The sequence below is a fragment of the Eptatretus burgeri genome, chromosome 3 (genome assembly GCF_056783735.1).
Source record: "Eptatretus burgeri isolate ZD-2024b chromosome 3, Ebu_testis_v1, whole genome shotgun sequence".
Taxonomy (NCBI): Eukaryota; Metazoa; Chordata; class Myxini; order Myxiniformes; family Myxinidae; genus Eptatretus; species Eptatretus burgeri.
The window spans coordinates 48294319-48320106 of record NC_140963.1 but is presented as its reverse complement, the minus strand read 5'-3'; the positions used below and the strand labels follow the sequence as shown (position 1 = coordinate 48320106).

The following is a 25788-nucleotide window of genomic DNA, read 5'->3' as shown; positions in this document are numbered from 1 at the left end:
GGCTTCAAAAATCTGCTTCGAGCTGGTGTCGTGCAGCTGCAAATGCAAGAAGGCTAATCTGAAATGCACTGCACTGTGTGCTTGTGAAGGAGAATGCCAGTAGACAGATGCAGTAGACACAGACTGAGATATCGGCCTAGCTTAGAATGTGCAAATGCAAAGTCGCATTGCTTGTAAAAGTGTTGACTTCTTGATCCAGAGCCAGTACACTTGAGCTCAGAAACTCATATTGTACTAGACTGATGTATGCGTGTACCATGTGTCCTGGTACAATGGTAGTAGACAGTAAACCGTAGCCGCTTCAAAGTGAAGTGTACAATAATTTGACTACATTTTCTGAGTTTGTCATTATCACGATTATCAGTTCCCTTTTCAAAATAGAGTAAAGTATGTAATCTATAATGCAATTTTTGTTGATTCCAAACCCATTGAATGTGATGAATATCATTTGACTCTTGTTCTCCAGGCAATAATGGGTACTTTTCAGCAAAATGTTTCAGGAGAGCAGCAATTTACAAATCAAATAATGTCTTTTTTACTGAAAATACTGGCTCATAATATTTGAATACGCCTTTTCATGGTCAATTTACTGAATTTTACACTTTCCTTATATCTACCACCAATACAATAAGAAAATAAGAGCATATAGCCAATTTCGCTAAAGTAGAATGGCGGCCATTTTGGAAAATGGTCGCCGAACCTGACCAAGGTACAATCTTGGGTGGCTCCATATCTAGAATTGTTCAGAATACATTATTCTACATGTGTAGCAATTTTGGTGCTTTAATGCAAATTTGAACAATTGATCTGAAATATCAGACGACGCTGCAGGACTATCACCTTTGGTGGCAGAGGTAACCAGTGTACAACACAAAACATAAGGATATTTAATAAGTAATGTATTAATCCCCACTGTCTACCCTTCAGACATAAACACCATTTCATAACAATGATTTCAAATGAAACACTCAATGCTTTTAAAACTCCCAAATTTACACATGAAAGGTTTCAATGCAGTTTTGAATTAACTCTCCACTTTCAAGTTGGCAACTTTTCTCATACAGCCCGCACTTAATAAAGAAAACCCGAGCAGGGTACAAAACTGATGTGAAAGTCGGTAGTGTTCACATTTGAAGCAGGCTCTGTTGCTCCGATAAATGCACACGGAGTTACATCCGACTGGCCAGCCACATGGTGAGTCCCCAAGAGGTCAGGTCAGGTTTCGGAGCATGCGCCAGAGCAGCGCGTCGCTGCGTCCACTTTCCGCCAGTACTCCAAGGGCCTCCGTCTGGCCATCCCCCAGGCAGATGCCTGGCCCATCCTCATCTCCTTGAGATGCCGATCAACCTGCTGCAACCATGAGGCACGCGGTGGGCCCATTGGCCTCCTCCACTCATGAGACTCCCTCGTTGAGAAGATCTGGTGAGCAGGATCAGAGTCAGGAAAACTAGCCACATGTCCATACAGCAGCAGGTGACGCTTACAGACTATGCAGGTAACAAATCTCATTTGAGTCTCTCTCAGCAACTGTTTGATGGACACAAAGTCCGACCAGCGATAGCCAAGGATTCTCCAAAGAGACCTGGTACCAAAGGAATTAAGTCTCCATCTCAGATCCTTGGTCAGAGTCCAAGTCTCACATCCATAGAGCAAGACTGGAAGCACCAAGGTCCTGAAGACTCGGACTTTCGCCCTCCCGCACAGGTAACGGCAGCACCACACCCCATTATCCAGTGAATCCATGACTCCCCAGGCCCGACCCAGACGTCTATTAACCTCTGACTCACAGCCAGCAGACATGAATATCACTGCAAAGCGAAGTGAATCTCTCCACGACCTAACATCCTCACCACAAGCAGGCACAGATAGGACAGCAGCATCCACGAAAGCCTGGATCTTAGTTTTGACCCAGGAAACCCATAATCCCAGTGGCTCAGACTCCTCATTCAGAACCACGAGTGCCCCCAAAAGGATATCTAAAGTCTCCGCAAAGATGACTGCATCATCTACGAAATCAAGGTCGGAGATCTTGAGTTTCCCAAACGATGCACCGCAGCTTGATCTTTCCGACATCCTCCCTAGAATCCAGTCCATACAAGTGCTGAAAAGTGTGGGGGCCAGTACACACCCCTGACGAACTCCAGTAACAACTGGAAATAAGTCAGAGATGGTACCACCACATCTCAGAGCACTCTCAGTACCAGAGTAGAGTTCAGACATCAGATCGATCAGTTTTGGTGGCACCCCAAGAAGACCAAGAATCCTCCAGAGGGCATCCCGATTCACTGCTTCAAACGCTTTGCAGAGATCAACATAGGCTGAAAGCAGCCCCTGCCAAAACTCTCGTCTGCGTTCGGTGAGGACCCAAAGAGCAAGGATACGGTCAATCGTTGACCTCTTTGGTGTAAAGCCTGACTGCTCTGGACGCTAGTGCTCAAGCAGATGGTGGTGAACCCTCTCAAGAATTATCCGAGCAAAGACTTTGCCGGGCACTGAGAGTAGCATCACCACTCGGTAGTTGTTGCAGTCTTGGCGATCACCCTTCCCTTTCCAGAGAGGGACAACAAGGCCCCTCTTCCAGTGAGTTTGGATGATGCTTGTGTTCCAGGCAGAGCACAGAATTGCATGCTACGACACGAGTGTAGCATTTCCACCAGCCTTGAGAAGTTCAGCATGGATGCCACAGATCCCTGGAGCTTTACCCCATTTTAACCGGTTCACCGTAGCCTGTGTTTCCAAAAGCGAAGGTGGACCACAGTTGATCGGAGGGTCAGCAACAGTTATTATAACAGCCCTGACGTCCAACTCGACAGCTGGTGGATCAGCATGGTACAACCGCTCAAAGTAACCGGCCCAGCGGGCCTTCACTTCGGACTCCTCTGTCAAGAGCCTACCACCCTCTGCTCAAACTGCAGTACACCGAGGGATGGGCTTGGATGAATGCAATACACAAATTCCCCTGTAAGCAGGACGAGAATCACTTGACCACAGTTGATGCTCTACCCCCTCACAGATTCCTTGCACATAGGCTTCCTTGTCCAGCCTTAGCGCACGTACAGTTTTACGCCTCAGCTCCCTGAACAGCTCAGCTCTGCCATTCTGCCTGGCCCTGTGACTCTGGTCAATGGTATACAATGTCCCTTGAGACAAAATTCTTCTTTGCCCTCTGGTGAGTTCCAAGACATCCACCGGCAACATCAAGGACGGTGGTCTTGAAGGCACTCCACAACTCTTCAGGACCTCCCAAAGCACCCAGACTCCCCAAATCTCCACTCAGCTTGTTCGCAAACTCCTCAGCTTCCTTCTCATCCTTGAGCTTGCCAATATCCAGCCTCGGCTGGGATGGTACCATTCTCCTGGATTTAAGGTGAAACTTAAGAGTTGCTACAACAAGCCGGTGGTCAGTATTGAGGAATTGAGCACTCCGGTAGACCCTGCAGTTCTAGATCATCCTCCAGCAACCATCAACGAGGACATGGTCAATCTCCTTTGCCACATCGCCAGCGTTGGAATACCAAGTCCAGCGATGAGCTTGTGGGCGCTGAAACCATGAACCGGCCACCCAAGTCCATGGCTTCTTGCAAAGTCAAGGAACTTAGTGCTATTCAGGTTCACAGTTCCTGGCCCATGGGGACGAACACACGTCTTATTGTTGTGGGTCGGGCTTCGGTGGCGATAAACGACCACGAGGTGGAACAGTGGAGTCGTCTCCCACCAAACACCCAGAATTTAGGTCGTAACCCTTGGATAACTCCAAAGGTCACGGGTCCCTTCATGGAACGTGGTCGCCAATATTTTGACGGTGTGGGGTAGGGTAGATTACCTAATTTCAATATACCTAAATACCCACGTCGTTCAACTACCAGGGAAACCACACCCTCGGCCGACTTTGTCCGAATCAGGTCGCTATCACCGACTCGGATCCGGCGTAACTGAGCGGGAGTTACCAAAGCCGCGCCGGACCAAATGAACAACCTCCGGCACGAATGGCCTTACTAATTCGCAATACGCACCATGCTGGGCCATTGGAGGAAAGCACAGAAAACGAGCTGGTACATTTAACATGGGATTTATTTTACATTAAATCGGGAGGGAGACACAGCAGCATTATCACGAATAACAGGCAGGCAATGTACAAGCATAGGAAAGCACTTGCACAATTCTACTTATCAGACTGGTGCCACGCGCACGCGCACGCGCACGCACACGCGCACGCACACGCACACGCACACGCACACACAGGGCCCCGTCGGGTCTTGATTTCGGCCTTTCAGCTAGGAGGGAAGGCGAGCTGAGGGCAGGGGCCTATTCGGGTATCTCCCCGCCTCGTGCGGTTTCACCGGACCCGCACTTGTGGAGATCGAGTCCGTGACGGGAACGGGGATCCCAGCTCGAGCGCTCCAATGCAAACCACCAAGGTGGGACTCGAACCCACGACCCAGACCAATCCGCACACGCCACCAAGACCGCAGACCGCAATCGACACGATCCTGCAGAACGCACCCTTGTCTGCCCAGCACTGGTCCAGACATCCACTCTACCCTTCTGAGGTGGGAGGGGTCTCTTCTCCTCCCACTCACCTCCTGATTGGTTGTCGGATGACTCGTAGTCACCTCCTGATTGGCTTGGGCGTGTCATGCTCGCCCTTCGCTCATTGGCTGGAGGAAACGGTCCATGCCCTTCTTTGGGATGGAGTCTCGAACTGAGGCGTTGGAGGCTCCGCCCACGCCTTCAGCTAAAAACACGTGGGCAATGGCGACCGGTAGAGTGCGGGGCGATGGCGTTGTTGTCGTGGATGTAGTAGTAGTTGTTGTAAAAGCCGAGCTAAAAAATAACTCGTAGCGCACACATGCAATTCCCATTTGACAGAAGGAAGGATTTTAACTAAAAACACACACTTATCGAAATAACTGAACTACGGGGACTCTGGCTGTCTGTGTGCACATGGCTTCCACATTCGTAACATTATAACTATCTCTATCAGTTCCACTCGATGCATTGAAATCCCCCAAGACTAGAAGTGTATCTCGTCTGGGGCACTGATCAACTACAGACTCGAGTGTGGCAAAGAATGCATCTTTCACGGTGAGCTCACTCGCCTCAGTCGGAGCATAACAGAGACCAGGGAAATGACACCTAAGGAGTGACGAATCCTTAGTCTCATAATACGCTCATTGACCGGTGTTACCTCAATTATCATTGGAGTCAGCTTATTGGGCACAGCTACAGCAATTCCTTGGGCATGGTAACCATCAGAGTGACCAGACAAATAGTAGGTGTAACCACCTGACATGATCTCGCCACTATCTGGTCTCAGACCCTCAGAGTGCTGCAATACCAATGTCCAAACGCTTGAGCTCAGATGATAACAGAGACAGATAATTATCTTCTCTTCGGGATAGGACATTCCATGCACCTACCCGAAAGGACCGCCTCAGGTTAACCCAAGGAGACCGCCGTCTCGTGGACGACACCGCAGCACCAAGCTGACACACACCACCACAATCTGACCCAGGTCGGTTACCCCGTGGTTCCCCTCCTATCATCAAAGAGTGAGGGTCCCGAAGGCTTTGCCCCAATCCCGTCATCCGGTGAGCTGCCTTGCGAAGGGAAGCTGCACAGGAGGTCCCACTCCCACGGAGTGGGTTTTCAGATTTCTTTGCGTTTTGCGGAATGAAGGGTTTTACAGTGGCCGGAGTGCAAATCCTGCCACCAACCTCCTCATAAGAAGTAACCCAACTGCAGGAGGACGTCCGCAGACACAGTTGGGCACTATATATGGATGGCCATTGGCTCACAAGGAGCTCATCCACCCTTTGACAGGTTTTGTTTTTAATCTTGCTGGGTGTCACCTCACCAAAACCACCATATCCAAACACCCTCCGCACCAAAAAAAACCTGGTGGGGGAGACGGTTTAGTCGCCAACAACCCGACCATGGGACAGGTTAGTACAGGTTTCCATGATACAACCACGTAAATACATGATACCTGGAGCAAGTCACAGATCTAATCTGGCCTGACCTGACAACCCAAAGGGTGATCTACATACTACTGAAGCAAGCAGATGAACCAGAGGTCACTACTCACCGTTAAGGACTACACAGCAGACCAGCATTGCCGAGGGATGAAGATGAACTTGGCCTGTGCTTTGTCGATATGCCCAGAGAGGATTAGTCTGCTTGGATCATCTTATCATCCCCCATCCAAATCCTCGATCTTTTCTACCCCCGATAATCCACCCAAGCCCACTTCCTTCAATTCCCCTGCTTTCCTTCCTGAAAGTCCCTGTAATGTCCATCTTCTCTTCGCCATGTTCCCCGTCCCATACCTCTCCCTTCCACAGATCTCCTAATGTGTCTGTTCCCCACTGTTTTGTCCCACCCACTCCCACCCCTCTTGTCTCATGCACCCTTGCTGTGTGTAGTTTGTTAGCTCCCATACGAGCCTCGACAAGGTATACAAAAAAAAAAATAGTTCAGCATACGCCAGCGTTTTACATACATTTTGATACGTTGCCATACGCTGGCTAAAACGTCAAGATGTGACAGCGGCTTTAAAGCAAGTACCTATTTTTGGGGACAACACCTCCCCCCATAAACTTTTTTGGACACCAAGGTTTTGAAATAGCATGAACAAGCTTTAGTACATATTTTTTGCTCACCTGGACTTGTCAGGTGAGCTTATGCGATCAAGCAATGTCCGGAAGTGAGCGAGTCAGTCTGTAAACACTTCTATTATCGCTTGAACCAAACGCAATTTGATGAAACTTGGCCATGAGCTTCATATCTGATGCCTCACGAAGGTGTATTGACCACATCAAAATCTGCACTCATTAAGGGGGTCTATCGGGTTTTTTTGATATAGGTATAGGTATTTGATATAGATATAGGTATATAGACCCAAAATAGGTATTTGCTCTTCTCCGAAACTACACACATGATTTTGAAAAATAAAAAATAAAAAAACGACCATAATCTTCATCACTCGTAACGGACCAAAGTATCGATTGCATCAAAATCTGCATTCATTAAGGGGATCTACTGGGGCAGGTGAAGTTTGTCTGAAACTTGACCAGAACCTTCATCACAGGTGATGTATCAAAGTTTGTTCACGGCTTTAACAAAAAAAAACCCCAAAAAAATCAAATCAGGGTGGAAGGGGCTGTGTGGGGGGTTTGAGTGACTATTGCTCCTAATCCAGATAAGCTTCAGGACACGCAGTCCTATTTTTTGTGTTGCATAATGGAAAATTCAGCACTCAAACAGTCAAGACCATTAAGAATCCCGATGACCCTTTCAAGCCTCAAGACCCTTTAGAACAGGAAGACCCTTTTTAATCACCTAATGCAGCCCAACTATGATCACCCCCCATCGGGAGATGAGCGTCTGTTCCATTTGGGACTATTCATACAAAGTGTTGTTATTTATTAAAACCCGTTTCACATTCCAATCTGAATCCCTGCCTCCTGTGAACCTGGGATTCTGGGTTCAAATCCCATTTATTATATTGATTTTTAGCTCAACTGGACTTTAGTCCAGTGAGCTGTGATTGAGCAGTGTCCGTAGGTGAGTCAGTCCATAAACACTTTAGTCATTATCGCTTGACTCACACATGATTTTGATGAAACTTGGCCACAAGCTTCATATATGTTGCTGAACAAAGGTGTCTTCAACACATCAAAATCCATGATCGTTAAGGGGGTTTTGACCCCCCCCCCCGCCAAATAGGCATTTGTTCTCTTCTCCAAAACCACAACTACAATTTTGATGAAACTTGACCACAACCTTCATCACCCGTGATGTACTTAAGGTTGTTCACGGCATTAAAACTATTTTTTACATCGTTTACTCAGGTGTTTGCAATTCATGCAAAAGTACACTCATCTCTTTCAACATCTTTATCCTACATACAAGCTTCTTAGCTTCCTGTTAAAACGAGATAAAGGAAAGCAATCTCCTTATTTTTTCAAAAAAAAAAGAAGACAAAAAAGAAGCAGGTATCAACATTAAGAAATGTAATAAAGATGTGAGCAATCCAAAATTAATTTAATAATAAGAAAGTGTCTCTCTCTTGACATTTCACCCCATCCCCTCAAAGTCTCATCTTATTTACAAGTATCAATCAATATATAATGTATGCAGTCCAATAAGCATATCAACCAAGAGATATAAAGAGCCTGTACTGAAGGAAATAACCAAGAAAATTATCTATTCTCACATGGTAATCAATTCTTATGCAACTTTTAGTGCCCTTATTAAATCTTTCACAAGTGAATAATAAACAGTGGTTGGTATCGCTGAAGGCCAGCAATGTACACCCGCTAAATGTTGTTCTTCAGAAGAAATGCGACCGGGGTGTCAGTAGATTCCTTTTGCTTTCAATTCCTCTTGTACACGATTCAAATAATCAGGATCTGGGTAACCAAAGCTGAAACACAAATGAAATGTTCACAGCGTTAATGCAGTGACGAGCATCTGATTGCTATGGAAGAAAGGTTAAAGAACCACCAAATGACGAATTACTTCTCAAAATTAAATAAAACCCAAGGCCTGTAACATATTTGCTAAACAGAGCAGAAAAATTATAGATTTAGTTCCTGATGATTTTTGTTATTAGAGGTTACTATAAAGTCTGCCGAAAGTTTAAAAAGTAGAGTGTAACAAATGTACTGGACATATACAATGCCTTAAGAAAGTATTCACACCCCTTGAGTTTTCCACATTTTGTTGTGTTACAGCCTGGATTTAAAATGGATTCGATTTAAATTTGTCACCAATCTACACAAAATACCCCATCATAAAAGAAAACATGTTTTTAGAAATCTTTACAAATCAATTAAAAATTAAAAGGTGAAATGTCTTGCGTTAATAAGTATTCAACCCCCAAGTCAATACTTTGTATAAGTGCCTTTGGCAACAATCACAGCTTCGAGTCTTCTTGGGTAGGTCCGTATCAGTTTTGCACATCTGGATTTGGGGACTTTCTCCCATTCTTCCTTGCAGATTTGTTCAAGCTCTGTCAAGTTGGATGGGGAGTGCTGGTGAACAGCAATCTTCAAGTCTTTCCACAGATTCTTAATGGGATTCAAGTCTGGGCTTTTTAAGGACTTTCACATTCTTGTTCTGAAGCCATTCCAGTGTTGCTTTAGATGTATACTTGGGGTCATTGTCCTGTTGGAACGTAAATCTTCGCCACAATCTGAGGTCTTTTGCACTCTGAAGCAGGTTCTCCTCAACAATTTGTCTGCATTTGACTCCATTCATTGTTTCCTCGATCCATACAAGTCTCCCAGTCCCTACCGCTGAAAAGCATCCCCATAGCATGGTGCTGCCACCACCATGCTTTACGGTAGGGATGTTGTTATGTGGGTGATGAGCTGGACTCAATTTCCTCCAGAGGTAGCACTTTGCATTCACGCCAGAGAGTTCAATTTTCTTCTCATTAAACCGTAGAATATTTTGCCTCATGCTCTGAAAGTCTTTCATGTGCCTTTTTGCAAACTCCAGGCATGCTGTCATGTGCCTTTTTCTCCAGAGTGGCTTCCGTCTGGGCACTCTCCCATAAAGCCTACAATTGTGAAGTGCTGCAGAGATTGTTGCCCTTCCGGCAGGTTCTCCCATCTCAGCCAAGGAACTCTGTAGTTCTGTCAAAGTGGTCAATGGGTTGTTCATGGTCACCTCCCTGACCAAGGTCCTTCTGGCCCAGTTGCTCAGTTTGGTCAGACGGCCACCTCCAGGAAGAGTCTGGGTAGCTCCATATTCTTTCCATTTCCTAATGATGGAGCTCACTGTGCTCTTGAGAAATTTTAATGCTCGATTTTTTTTCATACCCTTTCGCAGAGCTATGCCTCATCACTATTCTATCTCAGAGTTCTATGGACAGTTCTTTTGAATTCATGGTAAGATTTTCTGCTCTGACCTGCACTGTCAACTGTAGGACCTTATCTAGAAAGGTGTGTTTCTTTCTAAATCATGTCCAACATTGAATTGGCCACAGGTGGCCAAAAATTAAGTTGCAGAAACATCTCAAGGATGATCAAAGGATACTGGATGCACGTGAGCTCAATATTAAGTGTCATAGCAAAGGGGTTGAATACCGATTGACGCAAGACATTTCAACTTTTATTTTTAATTAATTTGTAAAGAATTCTCAAAACATTTTCACTTTGTCATAATGGGGTATTTTGTATAGATCGGTGACCAAAAAAATTATAACAACAAAATGTGAAAAAGTCGAAGAATGTGAATACTTCCTGAAGGCACTGTAGATACTATACTCGCCTCGAAGCTGTCTCTTCTGGGTTTGAATCTGAACCCAGCTACAAACTGTCATCCTGGTGATTTGCAGGCAGGGCGAAGCATCAATGTGCGTGCCGTCACTCGGACGGACGTTGAGCCGGATAACCTGTCCGCCAGTATTAAGTGGTAGATGTTGAAGATCCCACGGTGTCTTTCAGGAAGAGTAGGCGAGGTATTGTCGAGAACCTGAACAAATTACAAATTCCTGCACTATAAGTCGAATATCCTGCATCAGACTGGCGACCCTTCTGGGATTTTAATCCTTGTCAATTAAACTACATCAGCAAACTTATGCGCTTGATGGCATGAAGAGGATAAACAAATAAACAAGCTATGCTTGTTCATTTTTCAAACAATCAAGTCTTTTTTTTTTTAAATGAAAAGCCATTCCATCATTGTTGTTCCTTTTATTATTCACAAGAAAGGGGAGTAATGGAAGAGGAAGGAGAGATAAAAGAGAAGGCACGGGAATTGGGGAAGTGGCAAGAAAGTGAATGGAGGTTGGGAGAAAAACTGAATGTCGAGAAGTATCGATTTATGAGAGGGGAGGGGGCTGATTAATTGCAGGGAAGGTTGAGTGTTTGACAAGTACGAATTGATTAGATTTTGGTGAAGATCCAGCAACGGATCTGGATATTCGAATTTCCATAGAAATTCTTCACCATTGAGAGATTTGGCAAAAAAGAATATATAGCATGATATCTCAAAAAGTTGTGGACAAATTCGGACGAAACTTGGTGGAGAGGTTGGGTGTGTGACAAGGACGAATATATTTGATTTTGGTGAAGATCCGAATTTGGATCCAGAAACGAGAATTTTTTTTATTTTTAAAGCGATTCCTCACCATTGAGTGTGTGACATATGGCGTGGTATTTCAAAAAGTTGGGGACAGTTGACAAAAATAAAATAAAGTACTACTACTACTAACAATAATAATGATAATAATAAAATTAGTAGACGAGTTGGGGAGGTGACAAGAACAAGCCGATTCGATTTTTTTGTTTTGGTCCAGATCCAGATTTGGCTTAGCAGTGGGATACAAAATGTGAACTGCTCAGCCTGGTGGAGGTATGTGCTTTAATGAGTGCCCTTCTAGTTGCATTTGTAATGTGATTGACCATAAATAATTATTAAAGCCACAATTTCATTCATTTGCAAATTTATAGTGTGAAAGTTCTGACAAAACTCGTGTTGGTACACAGAAAGCACATACCATTGAGGTCCACCATATTTTTGGGTTTTGTGATGGATGTCGTTCCACGTCACGGTATTGTCTGCACCGGTAGTACGAGACATACCAACTGTGAAAATGAGTTTCTGATCAAAGGCTTTTTTCAACAAGTCAAGCACATGACGTCCTTCTTTGTTGAGAGGCAGGTAGGCTGTACGACGAGTGCCAATAAAAGGACAACCAGGATGAGGATGGTCATTCTAGCACACCAAGAAAAAGCAATTATTTCTATAAAACAAATAAATTGAAGATTCAAACTCTAATCACCCAACAGACAATAAGATGCAATGCCAGCAAAGAATATTCAACAGCATCTCCTCTCCTTGATCAGCTTTTGCTGTTTGTCGACTTCCTCTCCATCTTTGCTGTTATCATCCTTTTATACCTTGTATTCCATGCTTGCCATGCCCCCTTAAAGGCCAATTGCACGGCTGCCTATGGCTCATAGGTCAGAACTTGTTCATGCATTGATTTACTTGCCTGGGCTTTCCCAGTAAACCATTGTACAATGATGACCGCTTCTGACACATGGCGAGTGGTTAATTAAATGTCATTTTTACAATGAGCAGAAACACACGCTCCAAACGGGAGGGTGGCTGGGGGTGCACAAGTGCACCATGTGGACGGCTTATTGTTGATATTCTTATTATTACCTCCACCACCGAAGGTGGACAGAGGTTATGTTTGCACCTCTGTTGGTTTGTTTATAGGATCTCAAAAAGTTGTGGATGGATTCGGATGAAATTTGGTGTGCAGGTTGGGTGTTTGACAAGGATGAATTGATTGGATTTTAATGAAGATCTGGATCCGGATCCCGAAACCAGAATTTAAGTGATTCTTCACCATTTTGAGACGGGGCAAAAACGATATATAGCATGATATCACAAAAAGTTATGGACTGATTCAGAAGAAAAATTTGTGGGGGGGGGGGGGGTGGGTGTGTGACAAGGACTAACTTATTCCATTTTGGTAAGGATCCGAATCCAGATCCGGATACGAGAATTAAATTTTTCGTGATTCTTCACCAGTGATGAGAAAAAGTTTGTGAACCCTTTCAAATCTTCTGTATTTCTGCATAAATATAACCGAAAATGTGATCAGATGTTCATCACAGTCCTGAAAATAGGGGCAATACCTCTGGACACTCACCTGGTCATGTCTGGATAAGAAAACCAGGGAACCACTGGTAGGTGAAGATGATCGACAAAATATGTAATGGAGAAGAAAGTAAATACCTATGGATTTTTTTTTTTTTTAATGCCGTGAACAAACTTTGGAACATCACGGGTGATGAAGGTTGAGGTCAAGTTTCATCAAAATTAGGTGTGTGGTTTCAGAGAAGAAAGCAAATACATATTTTGGAAGAGCTCCTTGTGAACGCTTTGCTCTGCCTGGAACACAAGCATCATCCCAACTCACTGGAAGAGGGGCCTTGTTGTTCCCCTCTGGAAAGGGAAGAGTTATCGCCACGACTGCAACACTACCGAGGGGTGATGCTGCTATCAGTGGTGGGCAAGGTCTTTGCTCGGATAATTCTTGATAGGGTTCACCACCATCTGCTGGAGCACCAGCGTCCAAAGCAGTCAGGCTTTACACCAAAGAGGTCACCTATTGACCGTATCCTTGCTCTTCGGGTCCTCACCAAATGCAGACAAGAGTTTTGTCAGGGGTTGCTTGCAGCCTATGTTGATCTCTGCAAAGCATTCAATTCAGCGAATTGGGATGTCCTCTGGAGGATTATTGGTCTTCGTGGGGTGCCACCAAAACCGATCAATCTGATGTCTGAACTATACTCTGGAACCGAGTGCTGTGAGATGTGTTGATACCATCTCTGACTTATTCCCAGTTGTTATTGGAGTTCATCAGGGGTGTGCACAGGGCCCCACACTTTTTAGTACTTGTATGGACTGGATTCTGGGGAGCATGTCAAAGAGATCAAGCTGCGGTGCATCGTTTGGGAATGTCAATATCTCTGACCTTGATATTGCTTTTTGGTACATCATGCGTGATGAAGGTTGTGGTCAAGTTTCATCGAAATTGTGTGTGGAGTTGGAGAAGAAAGCAAGTGCATTTTTTTGTGAGGGGTGGTTAAGGTTTGGAATGTGACCTCACCATTCCAAAATGCAAAATCTCTTCTCCTTCCGCCATTCTTTTGCAGATTTACTTGTGCGTTTATGATCGTTGTCTTGCTGCATGACCTTTCTATTTCCTCCCATACACACCAATCTTGTTAAATGTTTTCGTGATGGTGGTCGTATGGCAGCTTAGCTGCCGGGGTAGCTATCATTTCCTGAAGCGCGACTGTGTCGCTGATGCAATGCCCCTCTACCAGTATACACACTGGAACTGGTACTCATTTCGCCGACCTCGGAAGGATGACAGGCTGAGTCAACCCCCTGGTGTATTAATTCAGTGGCCGACGGGGCTTGAACTCAGGACCCTAGGATCCCAAGCCACCACCCTAACCACTGAGCCAACACCAGGCTCGGTGGACTCATTAACACTGACATTAGCCAATGCAGAAGAGGCCTGCAGAGCCGTAGACGTTACCCTGGGATTCTTTGTGACCTCCTGGATGATTGCTCCTGGAAAGAGTAACAATGGTGTTGAATATTCTCCATTTGTACACTATCTGCCTGACAGTGGATTGGTGGAGCCCAACATCATTAGAAATTGTTTTGTAACCCTTTCCAGACTGAGAAGCAGACAACTCTTTTTCTGAGGTCCTCAGAAATCTCTTTTGATCAGGGTATGACACGCTTCCACAAACCTGTGTGATGAACACCAGACTCTGATGGTGATAACCCCATTGATAGAAACACCCGAATGTAATCACCCACTTTAATTGAGATGATCAACCTCGAGGTTGACATACTTTTTCTGACAATGAAAGTGAATGTTGGATCATTTTGCTCAATAAATAAGTGAAAAAGTAGATTTTTGTTGACTCTCACTGGAGGAGAGGGTATTGAATATGGGTCTGTGTTGGTTTGTTTGTTTTTGTCTGCACAGAACTTTCGTGTTTTTCTCCGCAACTGCTTGTCGGATTGACAAAATTTCCACGATTGGTGCAACTACTCATGCAGAATGTTTCAATCATAATTATGACATCATAGGTCATGTGGTGTGGCAGCCATGTTAGAAACACTGAAAAACTTTCCACCTCTGTATCTCTGAAACCATACCAAGGAAAAAATTGAAACTTGGCACATAGCAAGTACTCCTCATGTGGGATAGATGCGATTTTTATGACATCTGTGCCTTCGTCATGACATCATCATTGCAAATGTAGAACGCTACGTCCGATCAGCATAAACACATTTGAGGGTCATTTACAGATAAAAAAATTTTGATGACGTCATCAGGCACGTGATTTGGCAGCCATATTGTTGTTTTTTTGAAAAAAAAATTAACTTATTCTCTGAAATGGCTGAACCGGTCGGTCATCACTGCCAGCAGTTATAATGTGGCAGTTCTAATTTTGTCTTTTTAATTAAGCAACACCAGGACACAAATCTACAAAAACACCACACAAAAGAAGTCCTGGCGAGGGTCTGCAATCTCCGATGGCTCTTTTTCTTGTTTGTTATTTTTGGGTGTGTGTGCTATTTATTTAATCAAGTGCTCTTATCTATTGTTTGGAGTTAGATGAAGATCTGATCAAATTTATGCAGAAATACAGAAAATTTTAAAGGGTTCACAAACTTTTTCTCACTCCTGAAGCACATCTCAAAAACTTGGTGGATGAGTTGGTTCGGTCTCACAAAACTTATTTGCAAAGCTACTTGGTCTTTATGTTTGCCTTCTTGGTTGACTGAGTGAGTTGCACCTTAAAACTACTTCGATAAGTGGGGAGCTTAATTTTTTTAAGTTAAACCACAGAGTACAGACAGGTGAAACCTGTTACACTTATTTTGTAACCTTTAAAACAAATAATTTGTTCCTGACGTGATTTTGGGTTAATTATGTAAAGGGTTTGAATACTTATGTAACTGAGAATCATCTGATTTTCTCTGTTAATCTACGTTATTCACCTTTTATCTGCATTTTTCAACTTTATCATCTTGGAGTAGTACGTGAAGACTCCACAGTGTTATGGTTCTGCAAAGCCGGCACCCTCTCTCCAATCTACTGTCTTGTGTGCTGAAGACGCAAATTACTAAAATAACAATTACAGATATACATTCCTTCATTCTTCCTCATGTGCACCTCATACTCACATACCATAGACACCTCCAGTTTTCGTCCCTCATCCCCCCCCTCCTAAGTGAGTGGGAAGCGTAGGTCTGTCGACGCGCCAAATATTGAAAGAGGTCGAAAACCCCTCAACTGTCTCTCCTCTTTCTTGCTCTCCAATTTCCTTGGGTGTGTGTCTGATGGCGCCTGTATTGTTTGCATAAGTTAAGAATGTGCAAGTTATTTATGTCGGTTTAGCTCCGCCCTGTGTCTTCTCTGTTATACATAATTGCATTTATTTTGCCGCACCCCATGAATCCTTGCTCTCCCTGCTGTACATATTGTCAAATAAAATCCTTTTGATTATTGTACAAATACTTTTCCTCGCCCTTATAAATAAATTGCTTACGATGTAAATGTACCCAGCTTGTTTCATCTTTTTCGTCATTGGTCCAGCATGGTCCGCACGTTAGTTTAGCTGGGAAGTTCCACCCCATAAATTCACTCTCGTTAGCCAGCGCACACTCACTATATCACTCGGTAGTAATCCGGGTGTGCGCTGAGGGCATGAGACCCCCCCCCCCCGCCCACCCCTTTTTGGTTCGGCCGTCCACAGGTAAGGCATCATGCGAAGTAGTGTAACCCTACCAGGATTAGCAATGCCAATCAGCATTCAAGAGTGCTTAGCAACCCACCAGTGCACAGAGTAATCTGTGCCTGGTGGCCTCAGGACCGGGAGGAACCCAAGTGCTTCCCTTCATGGCGAGCCTCAAACCTCGAGTCCGCAACAATATCAAGTTTGATTTGGAGGCATCACAAAATAAAGCCCAAGTGGCATCAAAATGTGAACTTTGAAGAGGAGTGAATACTTTTGCAGGACACTGTATACTATACAAGATATTCAAAACATTTACACAACTTCATTGCAGCATGCATTCTTGAAATATTTCCTTTCATTCTTTTGAAATCCACTATTGTGAAATGAACCTTTTCCTTTCATCAGCTGAGGAAACATCAAGCATACTGACTGAACATCCAAATAACCAAAACCAATGATTGTTACATACAATAAAAAAAAGCAAATGATTTGCTCTTACCCCTTGAATAGCACTTGGAATATTGTAAGCGATTTCAATGATGCCACTTCTATCAAAACCAGGCAAATGTTCATCCTTTTTAAAAGTAAAGTTCATCGTTCCATGTGGTTGAGTTCCTCTCACAATTCCATAGGCAATATTGCATATCGGGCATGTTTTCTTCACCTTGAATGCTTCATTGATGCAAGCCTTGCAAAATGAATGCTTGCATTTGTCAAGCTGCATTTTGTCAGTGTATCCTTGCAAACAAATGGCGCAGGTCTCACATTGTTCGTCTTTATCATTTGCAGGCACTTTTTCATTCTGCTGCATTCCACTGTTGCGACTTGAACCTTTTCCTTTCATCAGCTCAGTAAACATGAATTCTGCATTTTTAACTTCTTGTTCACACCCGATTAGTGTGATTTTAGAGACATCCTCCACCAACAGTACCTTCGGATGCCGTTTTTCTATCTGTAGATATACGCTCTTCAATGAGACATCATTGGAGCTACTCAACTCTATTTCAACATTTTTGATCGATTTATCTATTAGTGCCCAGTAAGCACGAGTGAATTCTTCTTCAGCTTCGAGCACTTGAGAAGAAGAATCATGTGGATAAATGTCCAGTGATGCCTCATTTTTTCCACTACTCGGTGACAACTTCAATGTCACATTGCATGTTTTCTCAATTGTATTCCATTTACCTTCCTCAACATACTTCATATACAAGACAACACTGTGACATAACCTTGGGATCTGCTTGCATTGCTCAAAATAAAGAGGCACCACTCTCTTTTTCATCAAAATCATATTAAAGGCGGAGACAACATGTTCAAATGTTCCATCAATTTGATATCCATTCCTCGTCTCATGGAAAGCCAAATTTTCTTTAAAAATTATATCCTCTAAGGTCTCTTTGGAAACATTTGAGAGGACCACAGGAGAAAGCAGGACGGAAAGCTGTGGGCAATGAAAAGTACATAGAGTTAGATTATACATGTGATCAAAAAATAATTCATTAAAATTTGTTCATGACAATTATTATATTTTAATGAGTGAATAAATCTGAGCACAATGCTTAAACTATTTAATGCAAAAACAAGTTGCCTTATTGCTTATCGTTTACAACTTAAGAGATGTATAATATAACATCGATCAATATATTACTAAAATTCTCATCTTGTATATGTATAAATATATATATATATATATATATTATATGTATGTTCCCGAAATACAGCCAAAACGGTACACGATAGCGCAAAAATTTTCGGCCCACCTTACTCACCATTCTCCTGCGGTGTGCAGTCTCAAGTTTCGTTAAAATTGGGCAACGAAAAATTAATTTAAAAAAATCAATTCCCGATTCAGTCAAGTTTTGGTCTGACGATCCATAAAGCGCAAGGACAAACCATGGAGAATGTGTTGATATACCTCGAGAAACCGGTTGGCCGAACGATGCCTCTTGAGGTAAATGCTCAAATTTTCTTCAAGTTAAAGTTTGACCACTAAATAATATTAAAATGTTGTCTTTTTTTTTTATTCTCCATCAATCGCTGTCACAACGGGAACCCAACGGGTTCACGGGTCGTCCAGTTACTTAATAAAGGGGATACCTACCTTTATAACCCTTTGTTATGCAAACCTTCATTATGCAGGAGCTCGTATTCCATTGTTTCTTATGTAAAAATGACATTTTGTTTCCTAACCGTAATTTTTTTGGTGGTCGAAGGATGGTATAACGATGTTATAATGACAGTTTTAGTTGCAAGTGGCACAATATTATTAGTTACTTAATAATAAAGAAAGCAACACACCAATAAAGTGAATTTAATTGCAACACTTATGAAAACAATCTTGAGTCCAAGTTTCCGTAAGAGAAGGCTGCGGGAGGTAGCGGAGATCGGGTCAGCAGCTTATCGTGGCAGAGGAGAGGCTACACAAGCGGTGGGGAAGGGTGGTGGAGGGGAGGGTGGAGAGGATGGAATGGTGACTGGTGGTGGTGGAGAATCAGATGATGTGCTTGGCATGGGTTCATCGGTGGATGAAGCAGATGTCGATGGCTTAAAGTAGCTGCTGGGGAGTGGATTGTTGACTACTTTTCACTTTATCCTCATATGAAGCAGGAGAGCAGCATACATTTTGCTGAAAGCCACATGAAATCTTCATGCTCCTTTGCATTTCTGGATCATGTTCCTTGCAAAGGGCAATTATGTCGTCAACCTTTCAGAAAATATCCCTAAGCACAGACAATGTAAGTGACCTGGTTTCTTTGGGTTCTTTGTCAGAGACGTCCTTAGCCTCCCCCCCCCCCCCCCCGTCAACTCAGCTCTTTGCGGTGTGACGTCAGAACGTCAACACCTTCCTCGGCAAAACCTTCAATCCCTGCCTGAATTGCCAATGATACAAGGTCTTTCCTTGTGCTGGGGACATCAGGGAAACCATGATAGTCATTTACCACATCTGGCCCCAAATTGCACCATGCATCATTCATTGTCAACTGTAACATCTCATCCCAGGATGTGGTGGTGATATTGATGGCGTCCTTTAATGTGTAGCACTTCCATACGTTGATGATGGATGGTGCATTCTCCTCCTCAGACTGACTTATGACAAAGCACAAAGAGTAGGCCTTAAAGGTAGAAATAACACCCTGGTCCATAGGTTGCAGCAACCACATGGTGTTGGGGGCAGCGAAAAACTTGACAGCAATGTTGCTGCATGCACCTACCATGTCCTACGAGTGACCAGCATTGTTCACCAATAACAAAGCCTCGTTTGCCAGGTTCTTCTTCTGTAGGTAGTTCTTAACTGCAGGTCCCACATAGCCCTTCATGTAGTCCAGCCATATGCTTCACTTCATCCAGATATTCTTGTTGGATTTAAAATAAACAGGGAAAGCCATCTCACATAACTCTTTCAAGGCCATCGGATTTTTCTGAACAGTAGATAGGGCAAGGCATTAGTTTGAAATCACTCATCCTATGCATTAGTCCCACAAACAAGTGAGGCAATCCTTGGCAGCCTTAAAACTAGTGGGGCATTTTTTTTTTTCCAATAAAGGCCCATCTTGTCAAAGTTATCTTGATTTGGGGAGTGTCCACCCTCTTCAATAATCTTCTTCAGCTCTGCTGGGCATCATTCAGCAGTATCAATTTCAGAACTTGCAACCTCTCTGGTCATTTTGATATTGTGCAGTTTATAGCGCTTTTAAAAGTGATCAAGCTCCCTGTGGCTAGCAACAAATGTTTCTGCAGGCTGCTTATGTTTGGCATCACCACCTCCTTCATCAACTGAATGTTTCAAATCCTCCTACAAAATACTGAGCATAGTGGCCTACGCCTGTAATCCGGATACTTGGAGGTTTGGGTTGGGGGTTGCTTAAGGATGGGAGCTCTGCACTGTGCTGCACTTGATGGTAGAGCAACCTGGCCAATACGGTGGCAGTGCAGATTGTCCTGGAAGGCCAGACCAGATCTGTAACTTGCTACAGGTATCATGCAAAACCTGTACTAACCTGTTCATGGTCGAGTGTCGACGACTAAACCGGCTCCCCCCACCTGGTCATCTTGGTGAGGAAGGTGTATGGATATAGACACCCAGCAGGACTAAAACCAAAACCCGTCATCGGGTAGAGGAGTTCCTTGTGAGTCAACGGCCATCCATATCTGGTGCTCAGCTGTGTCTGTGGACATCCTCCTGCAGTAGGTTACCTTTCCTAGGAGGTTGGTGGAAGGATTTTGACTCCGGCCACCATAAAATACTTAACTCTGCAAAAGCACACAAAATGGTGCGTGGCGGGGTAGTGCCGAGGTATCGTCCACCATATGGTGGTCCCTTTGGGTGGATTCCTGGAATGTCCTATCTCAAAGAGATGGGGATGAGTCAGGCATCTGCCTGGGGGATGGCTAGACAGATGCCCCTGGTGTACCGACGGAAAGTGGATGCAGCAACATGCTGTGGCACATGCTCCCATTGTATGTATGTGTGTGTGCATGTATGTATGTATGTATGTATGTATATATGTATATCATCCACGATTTCTCTTGGATGCTGCTGGAAGAAATAGGGCAATAGTGCCGATTTAGCTCCTCCATCCAAACATTTAGGACTTTCTCAGTCTCTTCCATCAAGACATCTCAACCGCACGGAATATGATGGCAACTGCCCAAAACGAACATTTTTGCCATCTTCTTCAGGGCACGCTTCCTTGTTCTTCACCATGTTGGTGATTGTTGACTTTGCCATTCAATACACATTGACAAAAACAGATGTCTTCTTCTCTCTCTCTCCTTCCTCTTCACAACATCAATCTTCATCCCGAGGGTAATTGCCTTCCATTTATTAGATGCATTTAAATGGCAAAGACGATGATCATTGTTTCAAAACCATTGTTCGTTTTACAATTTTTAACCCTTTTATTCTGAAAAGTTAATTATTGGCAAGGCTTCTGAAAATTTAATTGGCCTATTGAAAAGTTAATCTTGGTGTTGCACAATCACAAGACAGCTTGACTTTGTTGTAGCGAATGAAGACCTTCGTTAAGCGATGAATAGCCCAAAGTTAAACCATTTGTTGTAACGAACGGGTGACTTATATATATATATATATATATGTATATATATATATATATATATATATATATATATATATATATATATATATATATATATATGTATATATACACACACACACATACTCTATGACTCCATGATTTGAAAAATGAAGCGAATTCAGGGTCCCCAATTTTTTTTTTACATGGTCAAGGCTTGTAGCAGAGCGATTACACAGAACAAATCAGGACACAACATAAAGGGAACATAAAGAGAAAGGGGAAACACCAACAGCAGGGCGGAAGGAGAAAGTAGATGAAGACGGACAAACAAGGGATTGAAGTAATGATCAGGAGTAAGGGAAATTGCAAAAGGTAGACAATATGGATACACAAGAGCCACACGTTGTCCACGAGAGAGGAGGAAGTCAGAAATCCGAGAGTTGAGTTGGCCTTGGATTTCATAAACAGACAGTTTGGGGGGCAAGGCAAGATGCCAGACTGTATCAAAAGCTCAAGATAAGTCCAGAGAGTTGGCCCTGATCTCATGTCTGATATTGAGGGCCTCCACTATTGTTGGGAGAGTCGAAGCAGCATGTCCAAGGTAGAGACCAGGTCTGAATTCGAATTGATCATCTGAGATGAGGCTGGTGGGGAAAAGGAATCATTTTATTTCAACTGTGATTATGGATTCCACAACCATGCTGATGATTGGAAGTACAGCAAGGTAATTGGGCTGTAGTTAAGGGGATCTGTTTTTGCACCTTTTTATGTAATGCTGTGATGTTGGCCGATTTCCATTTTCCCAGGTGGATGAAGGAGACGAGTCCTGAAGTGTAACAATTATATATGTTAAAAATATATATATTAATTAAAAATAAAAAACCCCAAAAATATGCGAAGCATAAATGTAGAAGCAGGTCACACGAATAGTGAATATAAACAATATATACACACTCACTCACTCATAGCCTGGAATTAAATCGCATTAAATCAGACTTTTTCAACATCGTAACCCACAATTTCCAAGTGAAAAACAAATTCTACAAATTTCAGACAATAAATTGAAAATGCAAAACTAGAACGTCTTGGTTGGATAAGTGTCCACACCCCTTATAATAGCAATTGCAAATTTGCTGAGGTGTAACCAATCACTGACAAAAATCACACAGCAAGTTAACTAGTCTCCATCTGGTTAAATTGTGATTCTAATTATTTTAGAATAAAATCAGCTGTTCCTGTAGGTTTTCTCTGTTGAGTAGTGCATTTCACAGCAAAGACTCAACTATGAGAAACAAGGAGCTTTTAAAACACCTCCAGGATAACGTTGAGGATATGCACAGATCAGAGGATGGGTATAAAAATATTTCAAAGGCCTTGAATATCCATCAGAGCACAGAAAAGACAATCATTAAGACGTGGAAGGTAACCCACACACGAGGGTGGGTTTCAGGCGATGGAACGGAACAACAAGGATTATATACTGGGTGTTTTGCCTTTGTCTTCCCAGCAAAAGAATCAGGGCAGGCATTTGGAATTTTTAAAGACTAGTACGGGCCCATAGGGGCGGGCCCGTAGGTGCGGGCCCGTAGGTGCGGGCCCGTAGGTGCGGGCCCGTAGGTGCGGGCCCGTAGGTGAGTGCCAGCATGTGCAGCCCTCTCTCGCCCCCCCTCTCTCTCCTCCCCTCTATTGCCCCCTCTCTCCCCCCTAGTCTCGCCCTTCCTCTCTCCCCCCTCTCTCGCAGATATTGGTCGACAGATAAATGGCCGTAACTTGGAAACTGCTCGTCCAATTAATATCAAACCTCGAAAAGGCACATCCGCGGGTCCCCAGTAATATTCCTGGCAAGTTTCAATCAGATCGGACCGTCAATCGTGCAAAAAAAAAATTAATAATAATAAATAAATAAACATTAATTGTGACGTCATTGCACCGTGTCTTGTCATTGGTCGACAGATAAATGGCCGTAACTTGGGAACCGCTTATCCGATTAATATCAAACCTTGAAAAGGCACATCTGCGGGTCCCCAGCAATATTCCTGGCAAGTTTCAATCAGATCGGACCGTCAATCGTGCAAAAAAAAATAAAATAAAAAATAAATAAATAAACATTAATTGTGACGTTATAGTACCGTGTCTTGTCATTGGTCGACAGATAAATGGCCGTAACTTGGGAACCGCTCATCCGATCAACATCAAACCTCGAAAAGGCACATCCGTGGGTCCCCGGCAAGTTTCAATGAGATCGGACCAGCGGTCGTCGAGAAACGGCGGTCGCAGACAGACAGACAGAGACAGACACACAGAGATTGCTGGAATTTTTTAAGATATCAAAGATAACTCTCCTACTCTCCCAAAAGATGCTATGATGCACAAGCTAATGCTAAGAAATTGTACAACGTTAGCTGTGAGAATACAGAGCCACGACCATGTTCTTTGAGTAGCTAACGGAAATGAGAACAATAGACAGGGGAGAGACACGGGAGAAGCATGGTAAAAGCGGTTACTTTCCAACTACTGTTTAGTTTGCGATCAAGAGGACCCATGGTGGTTAGTAACAGTTTGGTCAATGTGTGATGTATAATGTGATTTCATTTGAGAACATACAAGTGGCAAATCCATGATAATGTCAATTTCTCAGCAAGGTAGTTACTTGACCATTGGCAACTGGGATATAAAAGCTCACACAGTGCTTAGTTCCATAACTTTCATTTTTCAAATATCATGCTATCTATGGTTAAAACAAATTCTCAGATGCAGATCCAGATCTTCACCAAAATTGAAGCAATTGGTCCTCGTCACACAGCCAACCTATCCACAACTTTTTGATATTGCGATATATATATAGTTTTGGCCCCTATCTCTCAATGGTGAAGAATCACTAAAAATGATTGTACCCAGATCCAGATCTGGATCGCCACCAAAATCGAATCAATTAGTCCTCACCGTACACCCAGCCTGTCCACAACTTTTTGAGACATCCTGCTCATAGACAAAAACAAAGACAGACAGACAGGCAAATAGACGGGTGAAAACAAAGCTCCGTCCATCTTTGGTAATGTAAGTAATAAGATGAAACAAAATGCAATACAAACCTCAGGTTGAATCTCATTTTGGTTTGAATGCCAGGCACCACCACCACCATGAGCCATGACAGCTTCCTGCAATATCCTTCAAACCTAAATTGGAGATTACATACAGATGTTAAAGCATTATGACCTGTGGCCCTCATGCACCCACACCCCCAACTCCATGGCAGCAATTTAAATGGTGCACTTTATGGAAGCTGGTAATAAGAACAATAAGGTGTTCGGCCCACCAGAAAACAAAGATGGCGACCATATTTCGTCTGGGTGACACGGTGGGTGGTCAAGCGACCCATGTGGGCGTGGCCTGGGAGCTGTCCAACCAATGGGTGCACATTTCAAAAAATCGCAGCAGCAGATAAAAAATGGTACGTGCTGCTTCCTTGCTTGATACTCGGCATTTAATTTAAAATATATTTTTTTATTTAAAAAATAAAAATAAAAAAAGGAGCACACGAATCAACCATTGGTTGACAAACACTACGCTGGCTTTGATGGGTCAAATGGGCTCCTCCTGCATTGAAGTTCTTTGCATGGGAACTCGTATTATCATTATTATTATTATTATAATACTGTATTATCTCAGGGCACATACTGCAGGGTATCAACGCCATGGTAACCGAGGGCGAGCGAAAGGGTAGAGTGTACTAGATCCTTCATTCCGATACAAATCGTTTAACGGAAATCGTTAACGTCGAGCACACCGTTTTAACACGACAAATACATTGACACCCGTACTCATGACGATTCTCACCCGTGCAGAAACGCGGAGCAGCCTTCCTTGTTGAGTTTTGTAAAGCGTTCTGATAACGTCACGGTGAAGGTTCAATATTTGAGTTGGAACGGGAGTCAGATGAAGAGATCTCGACTTGAAACTAACGCGCGACACTCAACTCGATATAATGAACTTCCTGGATTAAACCGTCAATGGAATCAAGTCAGTGACGTCACGAAGGTGGTGGTGGTTGTTGTTGTTGTTTTTATGTTTATTTTTGAACTACACCCTGTGAGCATCAAGGCTATTCGTGTGGTTGTTTTTCGATCTTCCGAGCATAATAAAGTCGTACTTTTCCACTCGCGTTTCTTCCTTCTTCGGTTGTTCTGTTTGTGGTGTATTGCTTACGTGACAGTGACACCCCCCTCTCTGCCTCTCAAGTACTGGGAAGTCCCTTTAAGGGAGGGAGGTATCTGTTCAGGGTGTCGACACGACGCATTGGCCTACACTTGTGAAACACACCACGGAATATTGAAGTCACGTGAATTCTCTCATTTCCGGACTCAACTATGCCCAAATAAGGAATTTATGACCAAATATGGTAAAAAAATAATTATCTGTGAGTTTGAATGAGTAACATGTACACTCGT

The 25788-nt window shown here is 43.4% G+C and overlaps 1 protein-coding gene across 2 annotated transcripts; it reads right to left on the bottom strand.

Moving 5' to 3' along the window:
* Nucleotides 1–8000: 8000 nt before the first annotated feature.
* On the bottom strand, nucleotides 8001–25432 carry LOC147029819 (E3 ubiquitin-protein ligase DTX3L-like). 2 transcript variants are annotated; one of them, XM_085873177.1, is made up of 6 exons: nucleotides 25178–25371; nucleotides 24433–24516; nucleotides 22102–22166; nucleotides 16804–17745; nucleotides 11513–11730; nucleotides 8001–8428 (listed from the first exon to the last, which is right to left on the bottom strand). In XM_085873177.1, the coding sequence occupies exons 4-6, from the start codon at nucleotides 17593–17595 to the stop codon at nucleotides 8359–8361; spliced, it is 1080 nt and encodes a 359-aa protein (XP_085729303.1). In that variant the 5' UTR covers nucleotides 17596–17745; nucleotides 22102–22166; nucleotides 24433–24516; nucleotides 25178–25371; the 3' UTR covers nucleotides 8001–8358. The 2 variants fall into 2 exon arrangements, with proteins under 2 accessions (XP_085729303.1, XP_085729302.1); XM_085873176.1 differs by lacking the exon at nucleotides 22102–22166 and having other exon boundaries at nucleotides 25178–25432.
* Nucleotides 25433–25788: the final 356 nt, after the last annotated feature.